Raw genomic sequence first — 21,023 nt, forward strand, 5'->3', positions numbered from 1 at the left:
CATTTGCCCTTTAAAAAAAGAAAAGAAGAAGAAGAAGAAGAAGAAGAAGAAGAAGAAGAAGAAGAAGAAGTAAAAAGCCGACACAGAGAGTTTAGTTTGGCCGCCCATCACTTGTGGCTTCCTGCCTTATTTTATTACATGCAGTTAAAATCAACACCCTGCAAGTACATTTTCTTGAAGATCAGAGGCTCAGGGGCACTTATAGCTGTGCACGGAAGGTCAGGCCGCTGCCCGCCAACAACCGGGCACAGGCGTCATCCAGCCTTTTCCTTTGAGCTTCTGTGAAGAGCTCCTTCCAGTCTCCGACGATGCCTGCAGGCAGGGAAAAGAGTCCAGGGGAAAAACCTTCAACCATCAAATGCTGCCATACTTCGGCGATTCATCACTTAATTCAATTGAATCAAGAAACCCTTTTTATTGATTCAAAAGGTACCCCACACCTAGATGCTGAGGATTTCGGTTGAATCCGTCCATCCGTGTGTGGGGAGCTTTCATCAGCATAGCCCTCCCAAAACTTTGACTCTACCACTGTAGAGCCAAAGTTTTGGGAGGGCTATGCTGATGAGTCAGGCCAAGCGCAGATTTTCTGGAGTAGTTTCCTGGTGGGAATTTGTGCAAATTACAGAAATCGCCAGTGCAATTTGCAGAACTTTCTAATTACCAAATACAACCTGAGCTAGGTAGTAAGCGGGAACCTGTCAGGGCCCCAAAAGGCTGGACTTTCAAATGACAGACATCCCATATGTGCGTGTGTGTGTGTGTGTGTGTGTGTGTGTGTGTGTGTGTGTGTGAGAGAGAGAGAGAGAGAGAGAGAGAGAGAGAGAGAGAGAGAGAGAGAGAGAGAGTTTTAAATCAGGGGTGTTGAACCCCTTTCACCCCAAGAGCTGAATTCCATTTCAGAGAAACTCTCGGGGCACATTCCATTGGTGGGTGGGGCCAAAGGCAAAAGAGGCGGGGGCCCAAAATACCAACCATACTGATATATTTTGCTTAAAGCTCTTAATACTAGTAATGAAGACTCAGGAGAAGCATTTCAACATTTCAGACTGGGAGGGGGGCGACTCCACAAAAAACAGGAGACGACCAAACAAACATGGCTGGGGGGGAAGGGAGAGGAGCTGGGGAAATGGAGTGGCCTTCTGTGGAACCCCAGAATATTGGATTGGGACTCAGTTGGGCCCTCGGGCCTCAAGTTCTGCACCCCTGTTTTAAGAACTACTCTCAGCAAGCACCATCTAGTGGCTCTGGTTAGGGTTTCAACCTGAACCAGCCAGAACTCTAAGGGACCTATCCAAGGTGCTGAACCCATTTTGCTTCAGCACCTTGGATAGAGTTTTGGCTAGTCCTGGCTGAAACCCAGAACGGAGTCATAGCCCTGCTGAAATTGGAGCCACCAGCCTCCACTGGATCAGAAAGGATCGGAAATTATATCCAGGTGCTGCTCTGGCAGCAAGTGAGGAAAGTTTAAATGCTTTTGTTCCTGCATGCCACGGTCCCAATCCTGATCAGGTTAAGAATGAGTCAGACCAAATCCCAATAAATGAATAGCTACCACTTGGGCCCTGCTGGCTCTCGGAAAGCTGGTCAAGCTGAACAAAAGTCCTCTCTGGAATCCTTCGCTCAGCTCATTTGTTGGGCAGCCCCACCCTCCCTCTGAGTCGCCATTCAAGGGTAGCATCCATAATCCCATTGCTTGAGATGGTTACGGGAGCATCAGGAAAACGCAGCATCTGGAGTAACGGATAGGGTGACCACATGAAAAGGAGGACAGGGCTCCTGTATTTTTAACAGTTGTATAGAAAAGGGAATTGCAGCAGGTGCCATTTGTATGCATGCAGCACCAGGTGAAATTCCCTCTCCATCACAACAGTTACAGCTGCAGGAGCCTTGCCCTCCTTTCCATCTGGTCAGCCTAGTAGGGGTGGAGGCCACATCATGCAGGAGGGAAAGATATGGGAACCATTACAGGGGAGGAGGAAGCATGTGGGGCCGGGAGGTAGAGATGGCAGGCTGGGCACAGGACAGGTCTGATGTGGTTACGCCAGTGTTCCCCAATGACCAGAAAAAAATAGCACTGTCTGCATTTAACAGCAGCTCAATCTGCAGAAACTTTATGTACTTTAATCTATTATTACATTTATTTCCTGCATTTCCCCCATCTTGCAAGGAACCCAAGGCATGGTCATCCTCCTCCTCTTCATTTTTTCCTCACAACAACCCTGTGAGTCACCTGGTGCGCTTCATGGCCACGTGGGGACTAGAACCTGGATCTGCCGAGTCCCAGTCTAACAGCCTAACCACAACACCCCACTGGCCATGAGAAATAAGAAGGTGATGCTTTTCTTGGTATAATAATGAACCTTATCAGCTGCTAATATCTATAGATCAAGTGTCTGTTAAAGGCACGGGAGTGGCAATCAATGTGAAGCTGGCAGTCTTAGACATCCCCGCAGCTTCTGATATCCAAGTATGAATTGCTAGACGACCTCTCAAAGCCTTCTGACTTTCTGCTCTCTCTGAACCCTACCTTTTCTCATGAATGGAGAAATGTTGTGGTCTAAGACGGCAGGAGGCAGGGTGGTGTAATTAACCATCGGGTTTGTTTTCATACTATCAAACTGTGTGTGCTGCACGATCCGGTTTAGAACTGGTTCCGTGAGCTCTATGCCCAGGAATTGGGCCACCTTTTGGATTTCCCGGGCTGGGTCCTAGGGAGGGAGGGAGGGAGAGAGAGAGAGAGAGAGAGAGAGATTTTCTACATAGGTTGTGTGCTCATCATTCTCTACTCATGTTTGTTTATAGGTTCTCTAGATAATGCTGTGACCCTCCAGTTTTGCTTCTGTTTGTAAATATCACTATAAACAAGTTTTTTTAGAGCACGGAAAATGGGGCCTTACTTCCGAAGGTGAAAGAAAACAGTTTCCACTTGTGTATTTTCACTAGGGTGACCATATTTTGGAAACCAAAAAGGAGGACAACAACCACCAACATGTCCAGCCCCCAAGGGGGCGTGCTCACCTGCATGCCCAGCCCCCCAAAAGGGGTGTGCCCACCCAAACATGGCCTTCGTCACAGGTCTGATTTCACAGCACACAATTAAGACAAACCTGTTCTACATAACATCTTAATGTTAAAATCACTGGAATAAAGTATAAGTGAGACATTCAATGTATCTGAAATTCATTCATTCCTACTTCTGTAGCTTTTGCTGTACGTTGAAGCTTTTGCTATACTGTGTGCTCACCTACACCAAGCAGGGTATTCCACTATGAAAGCGGTATATAAAAGGCAGGAGCCACACTATTACTTTATAGAGGTATTCAACTGCACTGCAGGAGCTACACTACTGCTTTATAGTGGTACTGAGGTGCACTGACAACTGTTGGGGCCCATGACACATCTACACCAAGCAGGATATAACACTATGAAAGTGTTATGAAAGTGGTATATGGTATGTGTCATGGGCCCCAACAGTTGTCAGTATACTTCAATACTGCTATAAAGCAGTAGTGTGGCTCCTAGCTTTTCTATACCGCTTTCAAAGTGGAATATCCTGCTTGGTGTAGATGAACCCTGTGTGTGATACAGTCTTCCCTTCCTTCAAATATCTTTTCTGACTGCAAATCCTTCACTGGATGACCATAGTCTAACCTTTCCTAACATTTAACACTGTTTCCCCATCACCTTACTGCATACTGCTACCACTGAACAACTGAAGCAGTTGACAAGTATACATCAACCAAACAACCAAGCATTCAGAAAGAGTATAAACTACTATTAGCCTGCAAACGTTAGCCATGGAACAAAATGGATTAAAGCTTGTCTTAGCTTGTTTCAGCTTCAACCAGACATAACAGTCAAAAACAACCGAGAAAAACACACCTACATTGAAATTGCAATACCTAATGACAAGGGCCTACTTGCTCACTGGCTCCCTGCCTGTTAGACAAACAAGTGGCAGCAATGACGAGGAAGAGAAAGAAGAGCTGGTTACCATGGCAGTGAAAAGGAAGAGTCACTGAGGGAACGTGTTTTGCACGAGAGCAATCAAAAACATGGATGTGGCACAGACTCTGATCATGTGACTTCAGCCTCTTTGGTCTACAGTGCAAATGCTAACTGTTCAAATATCCTTCTTCTCCCTATTCTTATGGTTCTTTATCTTTAAACAGGACTTGGACTGGGCAGCCCAACAAATGTAAGACACCGCCAAAGAAAGGGATGTCAGAGGACAGCACTTCAAATAGATTACTGTGCTTTGTAAAGCAGGACACATGGTCACCCTGTCGGATTTGTGCTACTGTATGCAACATGCTTTCGCAAGAGTAGCTTGTGTGAGAGGGACAACTGGTAGGAAGGGAGAAGCACAACAACAACAATAATTAGGGATACTTCGGCTAAAACCCATTTAGGGTAGCCATGAATAAAATTTGTATTAAAAAAAAATAGGGATACTGATCCATAACCAGTGGGAGCCAATGCCGCTCGCAGCATTTGGAGGCCCAAAATATATGTGAGTCTTGTACACCACCGCCAAGACATTACCATGATGTCCGGACTATAAATACAAAACATGAGACTGCATATTTGAGATAGGATTGTGGTATGTGGGTAGAAGGGGGGTTTCCATGCTGTGTTCGTTCTGTCCCCTCCCCTGAAGGGGCTGCTGGCTCTGATGTCAAGGGGTGTGTGTGTGAATCCGCTCTGGGTTTCAGTCAGAACAAGTCAGAAGTTTAAAGAAGCTTTCCAAGTTGCTGAACCGATTTTGGGGGTTGGGTTTATCTCCTTGAATAGCCCCTTAAGACTTCCGACTGGTTCCAACTGAAACCCCGAGCAGATCCACAGCCCCACTGACATGGGAGCCACCAACCTCCGCTGCTGCTGCCCCCTTAATGATGCTTGGGCCTGTATGTGCGTGTGAGGGAGCTACTTGCCTCCTTCATGTCTTCATAAAAGAGGTACAGAATCGGGTGACGGTCCTTAGCTTCCCACCAATGCTGAACATGGTCAAACCAAGAGCCCCAGGCAACTGCAAAGAGAGACACGAGAAGTCTTGAGTGAATGGTGGATTCCTGGTTCACCTCACAGCTCCCTCCCTTAATACAGCCTTCCCCAACTTGGTGCACTCCAGAAGCTTTGGACTTCAAGTCCCATCAGTCCCAGCCATGAGCAAGGCCAATGCTCATGAATGCTGGGAGTTGTCATCCAAAACATTTGAAAGGTACCAGGTTAAGGTGCTTGGACAGGTTCGTGCAGCCACCTCCGTATTGGGTCCTTGCCCCTATTGGCTAATAAAAGCTAGCAGGGATGGAACAGCCAGCTGGGCCAAGGAAGTGATTAATGACTCTCTGCGAGAGGGAGTGGTCCCAGGCCGTCAGGAAGAGGCGGCAGTAAGAACACTTCTGAAGAAACCTTCCTTGGACCAAGAAAATCATAGCAACTATAGGCTGGTGGCAAATGTTCCATTCCTGCGCAAGGTCCTTGAGCGGGTGGTTGCGGGCCAGCTCTAGACACTCTTGGATGAGACTGATTATCTGGATCCAGTTCAGTTGGGTTTCAGGCCTGGTTTTGGAATAGAAACAGCTGTGGTCACCCTGTATGATGACCTATGACGGGAGAAAGACAGGGGGAGTGTGACTCTGTTGATTCTTCTTGATCTCTCAGCGGCTTTCGATACCATCGACCATGGTATTCTTCTGGAACGACTGGCTGAGTGGGGAGTGGGAGGTACTGCAGTGCAGTGGTTCCGCTCCTACTTGGCTGGTTGGCTCGAGAAGGTGGTGCTTGGGGAACATTGCTCAGCCCCATGGATTCTCCAGTATGGGGTTCCGCAGGGGTTAGTCTTGTCCCCCATGCTGTTTAACATGTACATGAAACCATTGGGTGTGGTCATCCAGAGTTTTGGAGTGCGTTGTCATCAGTATGCTGATGACATGCAGCTCTACTTCTCCTTTTCATCTTCATCAGGTGAGGCTGTGGATGTGCTGAACCAGTGCCTAGCTGCGACAATGGACTGGATGAGGGCAAATAAACTTAAACTCAATCCAGACAAGACTGAGATGCTGCTGGTGGGTGGTTCTTCTGGCCAGATGGTGGGTGTTCAACCTGTTCTGGATGGGGTTGCACTCCCCCTGAAGGAGCAGGTTCATAGCTTGGGGGTTCTCCTAGAACCATCTCTTTCACTTGAGGCCCAGGTGGCCTCGGTGGCATGGAGTGCCTTCTACCAACTCCGTTTGGTGGCCCAGCTATGCCCCTGTCTGGACAGGGATAACCTAGATTCTGTCGTCCATGCTCTGGTAACCTCCAAATTAGATTACTGCAATGCCCTCTATGTGAAGCAGCCTTTGAAGACGGCTCGGAAGCTGCAGCTTGTGCAAAATGCAGCGGCCAGATTGATAACTGGAACCAGAAGGTTTGAACATATAACATTGATTCTGGCCCGCTTACATTGGCTGCCTATACGTTTCCGAGCCCAATTCAAGGTGCTGGTTTTAACCTATAAAGCCTTACACGGCTTGGGACCACAATACCTGACAGAACGCCTCTCCCGACATGAACCTACCCATACACTGCACTCAATATCTAAGGTCCTCCTCCGTGTGCCTACTCCAAGGGAAGCTTGGAGGATGGCAACAAGGGAGAGGGGCTTTTCAGTGGTGGCCCCCCAATTATGGAATGATCTCCCCGATGAGGCTCACCTGGCATCAACATTGTCATCTTTTTGGTGCCAGGTCAAGACCTTTCTCTTCTCCCAGGCATTTAATAGCATTTAACAACATATGCTAAGTTTGTTTGTTTTTTAATGGACCCTAGAACTGTTGTTGTTTAAAATGGATACTGTTTTACACTGCTGTTTTTTATATTTTTTGATGGTTTTAAATTTTGTATACTTTTTAAATGTCCACTGTTTTTAACTTTTGTAAACCGCCCAGAGAACTTTGACTATGGGGCGGTATATAAATTTAATAAATAAATAAATAAATAAGGAAGGCTCCCTTCATATGTAAGAGCAACAGCGGTTTAATGTTTAGCTCTTCAAGCAGATACTGACGGTACAGGTTTCCAGTGTAGGAGGAGCCTTTTCTCCAAACCATTGGCTGAGGCAGAACACACAAAATACAGGCCCTGTTGGGATTTCGTCATTTGATTTTCTTTTCAAGCCTTCACACACACTTACACACACCCACGCCCCTACCTTTCCAAGTTTGGAAGGAAAGCAGTGTAGGATTTTCAAGCTCACAGAATTGTCTCCTTCCTCACAGGGTACTGCTAACTCTTTCCCCCTTGGTGTTGCAGTGAGAGATGTGAGAACCAGGGACGTTTGAGTTCTCTCACATTCCCTAAACTGCACTTAGAAGCTCTGTTTGCTTCGGCCCTGTTTTCACTTGCAGCCTGTTTCTCCAGTCATTCAATGGGGGAAAGTGCGCATTTCAAAGAGGAAAAGTGTTTGAAATGCACATTTTTAAAACACGATTGCAAGTTTGGGAACGTGCGGATGTTTTTTTGAAAAAAAATGTGTCCTGGGTTGCGTTTGGGGCAACTTTAGATGATTTGTGAACTTTTACAAAATTCTTGTATATCTCTAATTACAGTAGGCTCCATTCCTCCTCAAAGACCTGAGGACCGAATCAAATCAAATTTATTACGCTCATAGACCAGCAGATTAAAAATAGCTAGAAATACAATAATTATAAAAGCAAGCCAAATTCAGAACAGGGAGACAAGAGTCACTAACCGAAAGGTTAAAATAACTGCAATTACAACTATTATGAAAGCAATCCAGTTAAAGACAGGTTCACAAGGTTCATGTAGCTGAAACACAAGATGTCATAAACGTAAGAGTAATGGTACCTCTATAAAGGCTTACTATCCTTGGTTTATCATAATTTTTCTGCAGGTGATAGCAGATGCACAGAATCGTGGTACACGGTGTGTAATCAGCGGGTTCCGATCTGATAATAGGTATTTTAAATAAAATGCTTCCGATCTCCCTTGATTTTTAAAAAAAGAATTGGAGTAATAAGATCTTTGCAGAGGTCACAGTAAAAAGGACAATGGAGTAATACATGGGCTTCAGTTTCCACACTTCCCATGTCACAAGGGCATATTCGCTCTTGAACAGGGATCTTATTATATCTGCTTTCTAGGAGTGCAGAAGGCAGAACATTTAATCTGGTTAACATAAAAGCTTCCCTATATTTGGGAATTGATAGGTTTGACATATAATTTGGCATTATAAATGCTCCTGCAGAGTCCTGATAGTTGGGATGGCGTACAGTAGGGCTGTGCTCCACTTCGCTTCGGTTCTTAGAACTGATAGCGGAGCAGCATGATTTGCCTTCAACAAAGGTGGAGACGGTTCGGGTCAGGGGAGCTGTGGATTGAGACGAAGCGGATCGGGACCAAGTGGATCCTTCACCTCGCTCCAGAGCTCAGAAAAAAGGTAAGTGTGGCGTGAGGTGACAGTGGCAGAGCCAGGTAAGGGGGAGGAGCGGAGGGGGGCTTACCTGCTTCAACTGAGGCCCAGGCCTCAAACCGGAAGACCAGGCCACAGCTGCGGCCTCGTCTTCCTGTTTGAGGCCTGGGCCTCAGTTGAAGCAGCTGCCGTACCGCGACAGAGGCAGGAAAGTGGTGAGGGGGGCCTTACCTGGCTTCAGATGCTCGGATTTGCTTCAATCTGGGCATGAATGTGGATACATGTGTAAGCTCTCATGGTACCGATTTTGAGGTTTCTAACGTTAAAAGTAAAAAAGTTATAGGCGTTTGATTTTCAATGCAAGTCTATGGGGGGGGGGAACACGGAGCTCCGATCCGGATCCAGAGCACCATAGGATTGGAGTGTAGCATAGGTGGATCAATGCGGGCGGAGTGGATCCGATCCGCATGTTGTGGATTGGGATCTGGAGCGGTTCTGGGGGGCGGGTCCGTGCACAGCCCTAGCGTGCAGACAGGCTCAGGTGGTTTTGGCCTTCCCTGTCATATTCCACTATGAAAGGGGTATATAAAAGGCAGGAGCCACACCAAGCAGCATATAGCAGTATGAAACCGGTATATAGTATGTCTCAATGGGCCCCAACAGTTGTCAGAGCACTTCAATACCGCTATAAAGCAGTCGTGTGGCTCCTACCTTTTATATACCGCTTTCATAGTGGAATATCCTGCTTGGTGTAGATGAGCCCTTATTTGCTGTGTGATAGTGGCTTTAGCTTTAGTGTATCCCAAAACCTGTATGGCATCAGTCGAGAAGCCCAAATTCTGCAATTTTGTCAATGGTGTCATTTTCCATTTGGATTGAAATGGGTCAGTCAAAGTCAGTGGGGCAAGACCCATAGGACAAAACATCAACTTTAACCAGAAATTCATCTTATATATCAGCGGTCGTGCCTCCATAGTGATTTGTCCTGCCTCTAGCCATGAGATTGTATTAGGCACACAGGAGGGGATTCCTAATGTTGCTGTTAGAAATGTTGTTTGTGCAACCTCAAAAGGGGCATTGTCTTCAATAACACATATCTGACATCCGCACAACATCTGTGAGATTACTTGCATGGCTGCAGGAATGTATTGGCCACCTTTAGCATAGAAAAAAAAGAGGAGTGCTCTGGTGCTCCTTTGAGCATTTGCAATGTCGTACATTGTTTGGGACTTCCACGAGCTTGATGATTGAAAGGTTACTCCTAGGTATTTATAGGAGGTAACCTGCACAATTTGATGTCCATTGATCTGCCATCGATGCTTGGTTCTCTTTTTGTTAATGATCAGGACCTTAGTTTTGGTGTAATTTATTGTCAGCAGTTCATCTTTACAATAAGAAGCTAAAGCACTTAGAAGACATCTCAGACAGTGACAGTCTGACAGTGATAGGAGCGCTGCATCGTCTGTTTGCCAAAGGTCTGTATGCCAATCGGGGAGGATGTGAGTTTATCTTTTTCAAGGACTGAACCAGGGGACTACACCCAAGGACCCTGGCCCAGTCTCCTGACCTGAGAAGGGGCCTTGTTGGGGTGTGTCTTTCCTCCTACTTTTCATGTCTACCCTCCACTCACCCTTCCCAGCAATGAAATTCTCCAGAAACTCATCCCAGTTTCCTGGCTCTGGCAGCAGCTTGTTCATGCGGTGGTAGTGGAAGTAAGAGACCGCATTGTCCTTGGCATTCCTGGCCACATAAATGATCTGTGGAAATACAGCATCAAGACAAGAGAACCCAGGTGTCCTAACTCCAAGCTGTTCATGCTCCACCCTCCTACCATTCAGAATTCTCCTCCTCCCCCATTTTCTTTCTATTGCTTAATCTGTCTACAGTAAATGTGGGCAAATTTGGGAGGTCTGAGGGTTAGTTCTACCCCACGAGAGCTTTTCAGTGGGCCATACCTCGCTCCTGTGGCACTAAAAAAAAGGCACGTGCAGCAGCTATGGAGTGCAAAAAATGTGTTTGAAAAGCTTGTTTTCAAGCTATTTTTGACCTTTTTGGTGCTCCGTAGCAGCTGTCCATAAAGAACTCGTAACGAAACGGCAGCACATTTGGAAACTGCTGAGCGTTCGAAAGACCCAAAGGCCCCCACGCTAAATGGATGGCAAGGGAAAGTGTAGGACATAGCTCTTTCTGAAAAACTAATTAGGGTCTTGTGGGGTCAACTGAGACATGATCCTTTTGATACAATATGGCTCCCGTTTGTCAGTTATGTTACTAGAACTGCTGGTAGATCCATGCCCCTGTTAACTCCACTCCAGGCAACCCTAACTATTGAATCTTGATTGAAATTGGAATTGGTAATGTATTCATACAATACAGACAATGGCCACAGCTAGACCTAAGGTTTATCCTGGGATCATCCAGTGTTCGCCCCTGCCTGAGCACTGGATCCCCAGTGCTCAGGCAGGTGAACAGGTTTGACCCCTGGACGATCCAGGGATAAACCTTAGGTCTAGCTATGGCCAATGTAATCGCTCAGCCTGAAATATTCTTGTAAGTATATATTTCCATCCACCACAGTTGTTGTAATGTTGTTGATGTAACTTTATCTTATTTTGAAATAAAGTTAAAAATTATTAAAAGAAAAAGAAAAAAAGAATGTGTCAGGCGGTACATAAATGTAATAAAAAAATAAAAATAAACTATTCCAGCAACAGTGACTGCCTCTCCTTGAAGCATGGCCCACATTGGCCCAGGCAGCCTCTTAAGTTCCAAAAGGCTGAGGGAGCATGCTGGGGATGGTGGAAAGATACCTGCTCTTCCTGTTAGACCAGCCAGATTTTTTTTTAGTGTGCAATTGGACACAAAATGTGCAGCTGGGAGGAAAATGTGCAGTTGGAAACCCGATAATATGCAATTGAAAAAAAGTGGTGAAAAATTAAGACATGTTGTGTTATATGTATGCATTTATTACCATATTTCTTTGATTCTAAGATGCACTTTCCCCCCCATATAAACATCTCTAAAAACGGGGTGCGTCTTAGAATCGATTGCGTCTTAGAATCGCCTGCAAAGTGCGCCGTTATCCCTCCACCCCACTCTCGATGCCCAGGCGACTCGAGGCCTGTTGAGCGCGCCTAAGCGGCTCTGCACTCACGATGTAGGACGGGGAACGCACATGGCCTGATTAGGGGGCCTCAGCCCTGGGCCTATTCATGCTCCCTGGAGGTAACCGGGCTCACATGTGCACCAACGGAGCTCTGAGCCCTAAGCGGGCCTTGCCTGCCATGCCACGAGCACAACTGGCCGGGTTGGGCCCAGTGGGCACGGCTCCGTGGCTCTGGCCAAGTCGGGCCTGGCGCATGCCTCGCACATGGGGCCGGGGCAGGCGGGTGCCTCTGGGCTCGTGGAGGGTTGCGCGAGGAGGGTGGGCAGGTGCCGCCGGCTTCTCTGCCACAGCTGCGGCTGCTGGTTCTGCGCAGCAGAGGAACCACAGCAGCGCCATCTGGGAAGACAGAGGCAAAGCCCGGGAGGTGAGTTGCTGGGCCGGGGTGCGGGTGGGATGCGCTCTGGGACTTGCGGCTGCGCCGTTCTCATGTGACGCGTGCGGGACAGGAGCCCGGGGTGACTGCGGGGCAGGGGGTGTCTCTCCGCTGCCACTGCGGGGCTTCCGCTGGGCCGGGGGTGGCAGTGAACGTGCGGCCGGCTCCTTCGCACCTCGGGGAGCCGGACATCTGGACATCAGGAAAAACTTCCTGACTGTTAGAGCAGTGCGACAATGGAATCAGTTACCTAGGGAGATTGTGGGCTCTCCCACACTAGAGGCCTTCAAGAGGCAGCTGGACAAGCATCTGTCAGGGATGCTTTAGGGTGGATTCCTGCATTGAGCAGGGGGTTGGACTCGATGGCCTTGTAGGCCCCTTCCAACTCTGCTATTCTATGATTCTATGAGGGAATCTACATGTCGATTCGAAGGCGCACTCCAGACGCAGGCAAGCGCCCCGAAGCTCCACGTATAGACCCTGCCTTTGAGAGGCGAGAAAAGACGCCTTTTCTATTCTCCTCAGTTCTCAACGGGGAGATTCCCAGCTGCTGTTGATCAGCTCGGGATTCTAATACTGAGCGCGCTTACACGCAAGTAAATCCTGTTGAACCCAATTGGGCTTCTGAGTAGACATGTATATAGGATTGCCTTGCTCGTGTTAGGTGTGTGTAGGGTCAAAAAAGAGGGGCATTTCCTTTAAAAGGCGGGAAATGTCAGTATTTTGAAGTTGTGATTGGCGACAGCATAAATTACTAGTTCTCCCGGTCGCTGCTGCTGCCGCTCCCTCCTTCTCTCTCTCTCTCTCTCTCTCTCTCTCTCTCTCTCTCTCACACACACACACACACACACACACTGTTCAACTAGCCGCCGCCGCCGCCCACCTCCTGCTGCCGGGGAAAGAGCCACCCGGGTCAGAGAGCTCGGCGGCGCCTTCTTCCGCCGAGCTCTCCGCGAGGAGGTGGGTGGCGGCGGCAAGGACGCGGCCGGTTCCCCAGCCACCTCCTCCTCCGCCTCTTCCTCCGCCTCTTCTTTCTCCGTCTACACCATCGTTTCGTGGGCGGACTGGAGGCGCACGCAGGCGCCTTCAGTACGACGTGTAGATTCCCTCTATGATTCTAAAGGACTGGCAGCGCACGAATGCTCTAAGCTTTTTAAAAAAAGTTAATTTGGTTTCCCCACTCCTTCCACCCTAACCCTGATGGGCACAGCTACAGGCTCCGTGCGAGTAATTGCGCGGAGCGGGGTCAAGCTGCGGAAACGGGCCACCCTATATCCCAGGGCAAGGGAGGGATCATCACTCCCTGATCCCGGGATCCCCTGTGCATCATGTGGATGCACAGGGACGATACCGGGGTTCGCCCCAGGATATAGCCTGGTCTAGCTAAGGCCTCCGGCAATAATATCAAGAGCCATTCCAAATTAGCATTGCGGGATAGCATTGTTTTCTGAGTTCTATAGACTGGTTTTGTTTTTTTAACAGTTTTAACTAGTTTTTCATTGTTTTTACTGCCCCAAACTGCTACAAACATTTGTTAGCATTAGTTGTCTGAATTAAGTAGTGATTTATTGCTGTTGTGTTGTTTATTATTGCTTTCATTTGAGTTGTTATTATTATTATTATTAATAATAATAATAATAATAATAATGCTATTGTTCGTTTGTTTTTGTTAGTTTAGTGTGTGTTCCCCCGCCCTCTACATCCAGATAACTCGACCCCAACTGATTATTAATTCCCTGTGGTTGTACAAAGAAATTCTGATGAATCTTTATCAACATACTCTGTTATTGGGCTTGGATAATATTTTTACTGGGGCTCGACTGCTGTTCTCTCCCTAACAAGCAAATTGGTCTCAAGCTTCTCCCAGCTGTAGGGTGACCATATGGAAAGGAGGACAGGGCTCCTGTATCTTTAACAGTTGCATAGAAAAGGGAATTTCAGCAGGTGTCATTTGTATATATGGAGAACCTGGTGAAATTCCCTCTTCGTCACAACAGTTAAAGCTGCAGGAGCTATACTAGAGCGACCAGGTTTAAAAGAGGTCAGGACACCTAATTGTGCCTGATTATCACACCCTTCTCATCACACCCTTTCCAGCACAACAGGGAGATAGAGCTCATTATGTGTGAATGTTGGATTGGGGGTTTATGCCACCTCCGTAATACCTTTATGGCTGCCTCCTGAATATAGTTCTAAGTGGAGGCTTTGTCCATATTTGCTTTCACATGTTCTCTTCTATAGGCATGTGTAGGCCTGTTTCACACATGAGTTTTAGTGCCAGGGAAGAGCCTCCCAGTTTATGTAGCAATAAATCATAAGTTGCTAAAGTCAAACCCTTAGTTTTCCCCTTGGGACGTAAATGTAAGTGTTCAAAGGCAGTGAGGATGTGATGATTTACTCCCTGATGAAATCTGTAGTTTAGAAAAGTGCTTACTTGCCACAATTGGAACCACATAGGTCTAATGCCGTTTAACATTTCTTTTAGCTTACTATCATTAATTACTTTCCTCTTATCTATAAAGTCTCTCCAGTGATAGATATTCTTCCTGTCCCACCTTGCAAACTGGGCATATTTATCTCCATGGGCATGGCTAGATGGGGCGATATCCCGGCAATCGCCCTGGGATCGTCCCTGTGTGTCCACATGACGCGCAGGGCATCCTGGGAGAAATGATTCCTCCCTTTCCCTGGGATATCACCCTACCCTTCCATCCCGTTTTCTCCCACGTTCTCAGGATGATCACAAGACCACGGGACGTGTGGCCTGCCATCACGGTTTTGTTCCAGTTCCTCGCAAGTAAACGCAAGGAGCCGGGAACCAGACACGGGGCATGGAACTCCTCAGGAGCTCTGTGCCCATTGGGGGTGGAGTGGGGGGAGCGCATGGTGTTTGTTTTTAAAACAACACCTTACCGTTTCATTTGAGCGCTCGTGCACTCATTTACCTTTTTTAAAAAAATCCAAAATGGCGGGTGCAACGTCCTCTTCCTCCTGGGACATTGCACGTCACATGTAGATGAGGGGGACAATCTCACGATCATAAAATCGTGAGATCATCCCCCTACACCCCCCTCGTCTAGCCATACCTCAAGTCTAATAAAGGGATGGTCCAGGAAGGGTAGCATTGCACATGCTGATTGGGAAAGATATGGTGACCATTTTTTCCAGATAGCAAAAGTAAGGTGCATAAATGGATTGGAGATTCATTTAATGGTCACCCAGGAGGGATTTAAAGAGGGAAAGCAGATATTGTAGGTTGTTGGGGGACCACTTCCACGTGCACCCATGAAATTTCAGTCTCACGTTAATTATTCTGATAAGTTGCCTAAGCTGGAAAGCCTCGAAATACATCTGAAAATAAGGCATTGCCAAACCCAGGGCTGGGCAGGGGGTGGGGGCAGTGGGGGCAGTTGGCATGGGCCTACAATTTTGAGGGGGCTTACTTCGACTCCCCTTGGTAGAGGCAAAGGGGGACCCTTTGGTAAAGATTTGTTACAAAGTAGCAATTTTTCTGTCATTGCCAGCAACAGTGGCCTCTAATGAGAGGAGCGTCAGTGTCCTAAAATGAATCAAATCATACTTTCGGTCCGCAATGGTGCAAGAATGTTTGAATGGATTAGCAGTTTTGAACATTAACAATGACAAGGCAAAGTTGCTTGATTTTTCTGTTGCTGTTGATGAATTTGCCCAAAGAAAAGCACGTAAAAGCATTTCTGAATGTGAAGCAGTGATGTCTTATACACATCTTGAATAAAAGTGCTTGCCATTACCTTTTTTATAAATCCTTCTAGTTCATATGTATTTAGAACTGATTAAAAAAAATACTTAATGAGCAGTTTGAAATGAGGACTACATTTCCCATCTGGCCCAGGCCTATTACCAGCTTTGCCCGGCCCTGGCCAAACTTCTTTTGGAGTGTTTCCTGTATAACGTTTGCTTGTTAATACAAGAATGCTTAGCCCCACTTCCAAACCAGTCCAACATGGCTTGCCTTTTGGAAAAGCACTTAGCCAAGATATTAATAGGTAAGACCTGATAAAGAAATAATAATTTAGGCAACAAAGCCATCTCTACAGCAGTTATTCTACCTAGCCACTTGAGGCTTAATCTCTGGAGGGAAGTTGCACCAATTGTGCAAATTTGGGGAACTTTGTGCAAATTCCATGTTCAGTCGCTGCTCAATTTGCACAATTTCCCCATTTGTGCAGAGTGCATAACAATAGCAAATGCAAACAGGAATCAGGCACAAGCAGCGAGACAACATTCGGAAAATCTGAGTGATCTCCAACATCTCTCGTTTGCCTCTCCCTAATCGTTATCAAACTGCTTAAAAATGGAATGCTTTATCATCCGTTCAAATAATTTCATACCTTATGAAGCAGAACCACGACACCACAAACAGGTAGCAAGACCAACTTTTGGATCAAATTAAGCTCACAGTTGGCACAGGTTCAGGGGGAATTCTTTCCTTTTCTAATGTTTTCACATGTTCCAAATTTCAGCCAGGAAATACAAAGAGCCCCCAGATCAGAAGCTTGACTTGGATTAAGCCCTGTCCTCCCATCAACCTGACTCCACTTGTCCTCACCTTGCAGTTCTGCTCCCAGAAGGAACGGGGCAGGAGATGGACCGGGAGGTGAGATTTGAGCGTGCGCGGAGAGGGCATCGCCTCCGCCTCTTCAAAACCTGAAATGCCAGAGAGGAAGCAATCATAGTCAAGTCGAGTAGGAGCCTGCGTAGGGAATCATCCATGGTCTCCTTGAAGCAGTGCTTCCTCCTCACCTGTGCGGATGGGTTTCGGCGGGCACATCTCTAAGAAGGGCATCCGTTCATAGATGGGAGCCCGAGCACATTTCTGTAGGTCCCCTCCCTGCTGGACCATGTCCACAATTTCTTGCACCCACGTGGTCCCTGGTGAGAAGGTGAATTGGGAGAAAAGACATGGCGAGAGTACAATTCAGTCGCATTCAAAGCAGGTGCTAACCTTAACCAAACACTATATGCTAGGTGCGGTGCAAGATAAGGGTTGTGTTGCGTTTGGGAGTTGTCCTTAGGGCTTCTCAGGTAGCAGCTAGTGCTGGATTGCACAACAGAAGGAAGGAGGGCATCGCCTATTGGGGAAGATGGGCTTTAGTGGCCTTTGTACACCTTCTTTCAAGAATAGTAAGCCTGATGCCTAACATTGTCTACATGATCCTCCTTCCCCTTCATAACAACTCGGTGAGGCTTGGGATTATGAGAATTAATCAGAATACTGTATTGCAAGGAAATAAAGTAACCCTGGTACCATACACCTCTCTTCACGTGCCCAGGTGCCATGAATGGATGAAGTCTGAAGAGCTGCAGCGTCCGAGTGCATCTGAGCCATTAAGCCTTGAACAGGAATATGAAACGCAGTGCAGTTGGCGGGAAGATACAGACAAATGCACGTTTATTGTGCTGGATACAGATTTGTGATCTAGGCAGACAGCTACAGAGCAAGACTGCATGGTGGGAGGTGTGAACTTGTTTCTCACAGATTCTGAAGATCCAACAGTGGGAGAGATTGAAATCATGATTGCAGAGGCCAACTATCATGGCAAAGGGTTTGACAAGGAAGCCACTCTGATCATGGTTTCATATGGTGAGAATGACTACAGTAGGAGGATGCAATAGAGTAATGCTACATTCTTAGCTGCTGCATATTGATGGAGGGGGAGATAGGCAAGGGAATGTAGGAATTTGCATGGTCCAAAATGGCAGAATGGGACACGTCACATAGAATTCAAAAAAACCACAATGATTTTTCTTAAAGTTGCAGTGTATTGACAACTTATTCAAAAGGCTTAAAAACAGAAGAAGGGGCATTTGTTTCTGTGTGGTGCTTTGTTGGGTGTTCAGACCTATTCTTAGGCTACCTTCTATTCCTTCCCCATGTTTGTGACTCCACAGACAATTCCTCCCCCCTTTCCCCCTGTTAGAGACTAGCCTCTCTGTTCCCTTCCCTGGCAAAAATAAATAAATATGGAAGTACATTTTCTACATTCTGTATTTTTAAAATGGCAAACAGAATAAATCTTGTCCATAATATATGCACTAATCTATTGTGATTTACTTTCTTCTATTCTAATTTGATTGTCTGTTTTTATTTGTATTTTATGCTTTTTATGGTTTTAAATTTTGTATATTTCTTTTTAATGTTCACTGTTTTTAACTTTTGTAAACCGCCTAGAGAGCTTCAACTATGGGGACTTCTAAACCTTCTCCTCATCTCTCATTCTCTCTTACTGTCAATGATGTTACGCTTACTCCGGTCAAGGAAGCTCGTAGCCTTGGCTTTATATTTGACTCCTCGCTCTCCTTTATTCCTCATATTGAGGCAGTAGCTAAATCTTGTCGTTTTTTCCTGTATAATATTGCCAGGATTCGATCATTTTTGTCTGTCTCTTCTGGCAAGACGCTTGTTCATGCGCTGGTTATTTCACGGTTGGACTACTGCAACCTTCTTCTCTCTGGCCTTCCTTCTTCTCACATCAGTCCGTTGGTTTCTGTTCACGACTCTGCCGCAAAGATCATCTTCTTGGCTCGCCGCTCTGACCATGTTACTCCGCTTCTGAAATCTCTTCATTGGCTTCCAATTCACTTCAGAATCCAATATAAACTTCTCCTGTTAACCTTCAAAGCTTTTCACAGTCTAGCTCCTTCCTATCTCTCCTCTCTCATCTCACACTATTGCCCCGCTCGTGCTCTTCGCTCCTCTGATGCCATGTTTCTCGCCTGCCCAAGGGCCTCTACTTCCCTTGCTCGGCTTCAGTTTTCTTCTGCTGCCCCTTATGCCTGGAATGCTCTTCCAGAACATTTGAGAACTACAAGTTCAACTGCAGCTTTTAAAGCTCAACTAAAAACTTTTCTTTTTCCTAAAGCTTTTAAAACTTGATGTTGTGCGGACTTTATACTGTTAGTTTTACCCTACCCTGTGCCTGCTTACCCTACCCTGTGCCTGTTGGCATTCTCTTCCCCTCCTTATTGTTTTACTATGATTTTATTAGATTGTAAGCCTATGCGGCAGGGCCTTGCTATTTACTGTTTTACTCTGTACAGCACCATGTACATTGATGGTGCTATATAAATAAATAAATAATAATAATAATATAAATGTAAATAATAATAATAATAATAATAATAATAATAATAATGCTAGAAAACCAAGAAAGTGAAGGTAATAATGGATTTGTAGTGAAGTTTTCATATTAAAGTAAAATACAAAAGATATATTTTTTAAAAAATATAAAGAATATAAAGAGCACTCACAATGTGCAATATACAAGAGATTAAAAATACAATATAAAAGTTATCTGTATACTTTGAATGTCTTGGCCAGACACATTTTGACTGGAAGTCTCCTTCAATGGCCTATTACACCGCTATTCCACATTCTAGGAACTAGCTTCAAAAATGGGGGCTGACTAGGGAATTCCCAAAGATAAAGGATTAAATGCATCACTCCCTTGTAGTAGTAAGTCAAAGATAACAGTGTTTCAGCTACCTTGAGCAACAAACTATCATCTGGCAGTGTAATAGGTTTACACTGTACTTTTAATATACCAAATGTAATAATTTTATGCCAAACCAATTTGTACATAATTACATTTTATGTTCCTAAAATAATAATAATAATAATAATAATAATAATAATAATAATAATAATAATAATAACTTATTTATTACCCGCCTCTCCCTCTAGATCAGTGGTTCTCAACCTTCCTAATGCCGCGACCCTTTAATACAGTTCCTCATGTTGTGGTGACCCCCAACCATAACATTATTTTCGTTCTTCTCTACACGATCCATTGTCATGGGATGGTTTGCTAATGAAAATAATACATAACAATAGCTTTAATAATACAAAAGATGATACATGACATAGTTCAGTCAATACAGTTTCCTAAGACCATCGGAAATATGTGTTTTCCGATGGTCTTAGGCGACCCCTGTGAAAGGGTCATTCGACCCCCAAAGGGGTCCCGACCTACAGGTTGAGAACCGCTGCGCTAGATCAAGGCAGGGAACAACACCAAGCACAATAAAATACATAGAATTACTTAAAAGAGCATATAAAACCAATACAATATTAAAATAACAATCACAGCAACTTAAAATTCTTAGGTAGGCCTGCTGGAAAAGACTAGTGCATTTCAATCTGTAAAAAGTCCTAATATTGCATTTCCCCCCCAATTTTTCTGAAAACGTCCGTTTCCCCTGAAAAAAACCATTTCCCCCCCATGGCTTCAAAATTTCTGGAAATTGTACATCTCTAGTCCCACCCCTTTGCCTTCTGCCCCATTTCTCCCCAACCCCATTTACCTGCTTTGGGGTAAGTGCAAATGAGAAGATCATCCGGACGGGCTTTAAAATTCCATATCGCATCCCATTGCTCCACTGTGTCCTTGATCAAAGGGACTCCCTCAAGCTCTACCATCTTAAAGCGCTTGACAAATTTGAGGAACAAAATTTCCATTACTGACTTGAGATCCATCATCTAGGGTGGGAGGAGCAGGGGGAAACATTAATAGGAGAGTATATTTACTCCGCCTAATGCCCCTAAACTGCCATAAATACTTCCGCCCTATTCCCTTTGGTGCCACCTTACCAGTATTTCACTCCTCTCTCAGACTGTCTAATGTTTGTTCTTTCCTCTGCTGGTCTGCCAGTCAGTCTGTCTGTCTGTCTCTTATTTCCTGAGATTAGTTCATAGGGTTTGGGTGTGCCCGTGAAAGAATAAGATCTGCACTTCAATCTTGGCTGACATTTTATTGCACACAACAACAGGACATTTAGCCTGGACTTGCCCCTGTGTTTCACTGTATGTGATTTCTTACATAATAATAATGTGTGAGGTTAAATGAGTGTGTCTCTGTGTGAGAGTGACACTGCATGACAGCCACGGGGAGACCCTCTTCCACTTCTGTTGGCACTTTAAAGCAGATATCCTTGTAGACAACCAAAGTTGTTTACAGCAAGGTACCCTGCCAGCCTGTTAACTTGCGGAACCCCTATTGAAAGGGGAAAAGAGGAAGACGAGCTGCCAT

General features: G+C 45.7%; 1 protein-coding gene and 1 pseudogene across 1 annotated transcript; one reads left to right on the forward strand and one right to left on the reverse strand.

The window, feature by feature from the left end:
* Nucleotides 1-119: 119 nt before the first annotated feature.
* Nucleotides 120-20,666, reverse strand: LOC134406033 (sulfotransferase 1C1-like). Its single transcript, XM_063137269.1, has 8 exons — nt 20,585-20,666; nt 20,299-20,473; nt 16,738-16,866; nt 16,544-16,641; nt 10,047-10,173; nt 4,935-5,029; nt 2,528-2,708; nt 120-312 (listed from the first exon to the last, which is right to left on the reverse strand). Exons 2-8 carry the CDS (start codon nt 20,471-20,473, stop codon nt 200-202), a joined length of 918 nt encoding a protein of 305 aa, XP_062993339.1. The 5' UTR covers nt 20,585-20,666; the 3' UTR covers nt 120-199.
* On the forward strand, nt 17,167-17,771 carry LOC134406042 (alpha/beta-tubulin-N-acetyltransferase 9-like; annotated as a pseudogene).
* Nucleotides 20,667-21,023: the final 357 nt, after the last annotated feature.

The sequence above is a fragment of the Elgaria multicarinata genome, chromosome 11 (genome assembly GCF_023053635.1).
Source record: "Elgaria multicarinata webbii isolate HBS135686 ecotype San Diego chromosome 11, rElgMul1.1.pri, whole genome shotgun sequence".
NCBI classification, from domain to species: Eukaryota; Metazoa; Chordata; class Lepidosauria; order Squamata; family Anguidae; genus Elgaria; species Elgaria multicarinata.

Coding starts and splice junctions, on each gene's coding strand:
- LOC134406033 (XM_063137269.1), bottom strand. CDS start 20,473: ATGATGGATCTCAAGTCAGTAATGGAAATTTTGTTCCTCAAATTTGTC. Junction 16,867..20,298: donor TTGCACTTACCCCAAAGCAG/GTAAATGGGGTT, acceptor CCTTCTCACCAG/GGACCACGTGGGTGCAAGAA. Junction 313..2,527: donor TTCTCCATTCATGAGAAAAG/GTAGGGTTCAGA, acceptor CCCTGCCTGCAG/GCATCGTCGGAGACTGGAAG.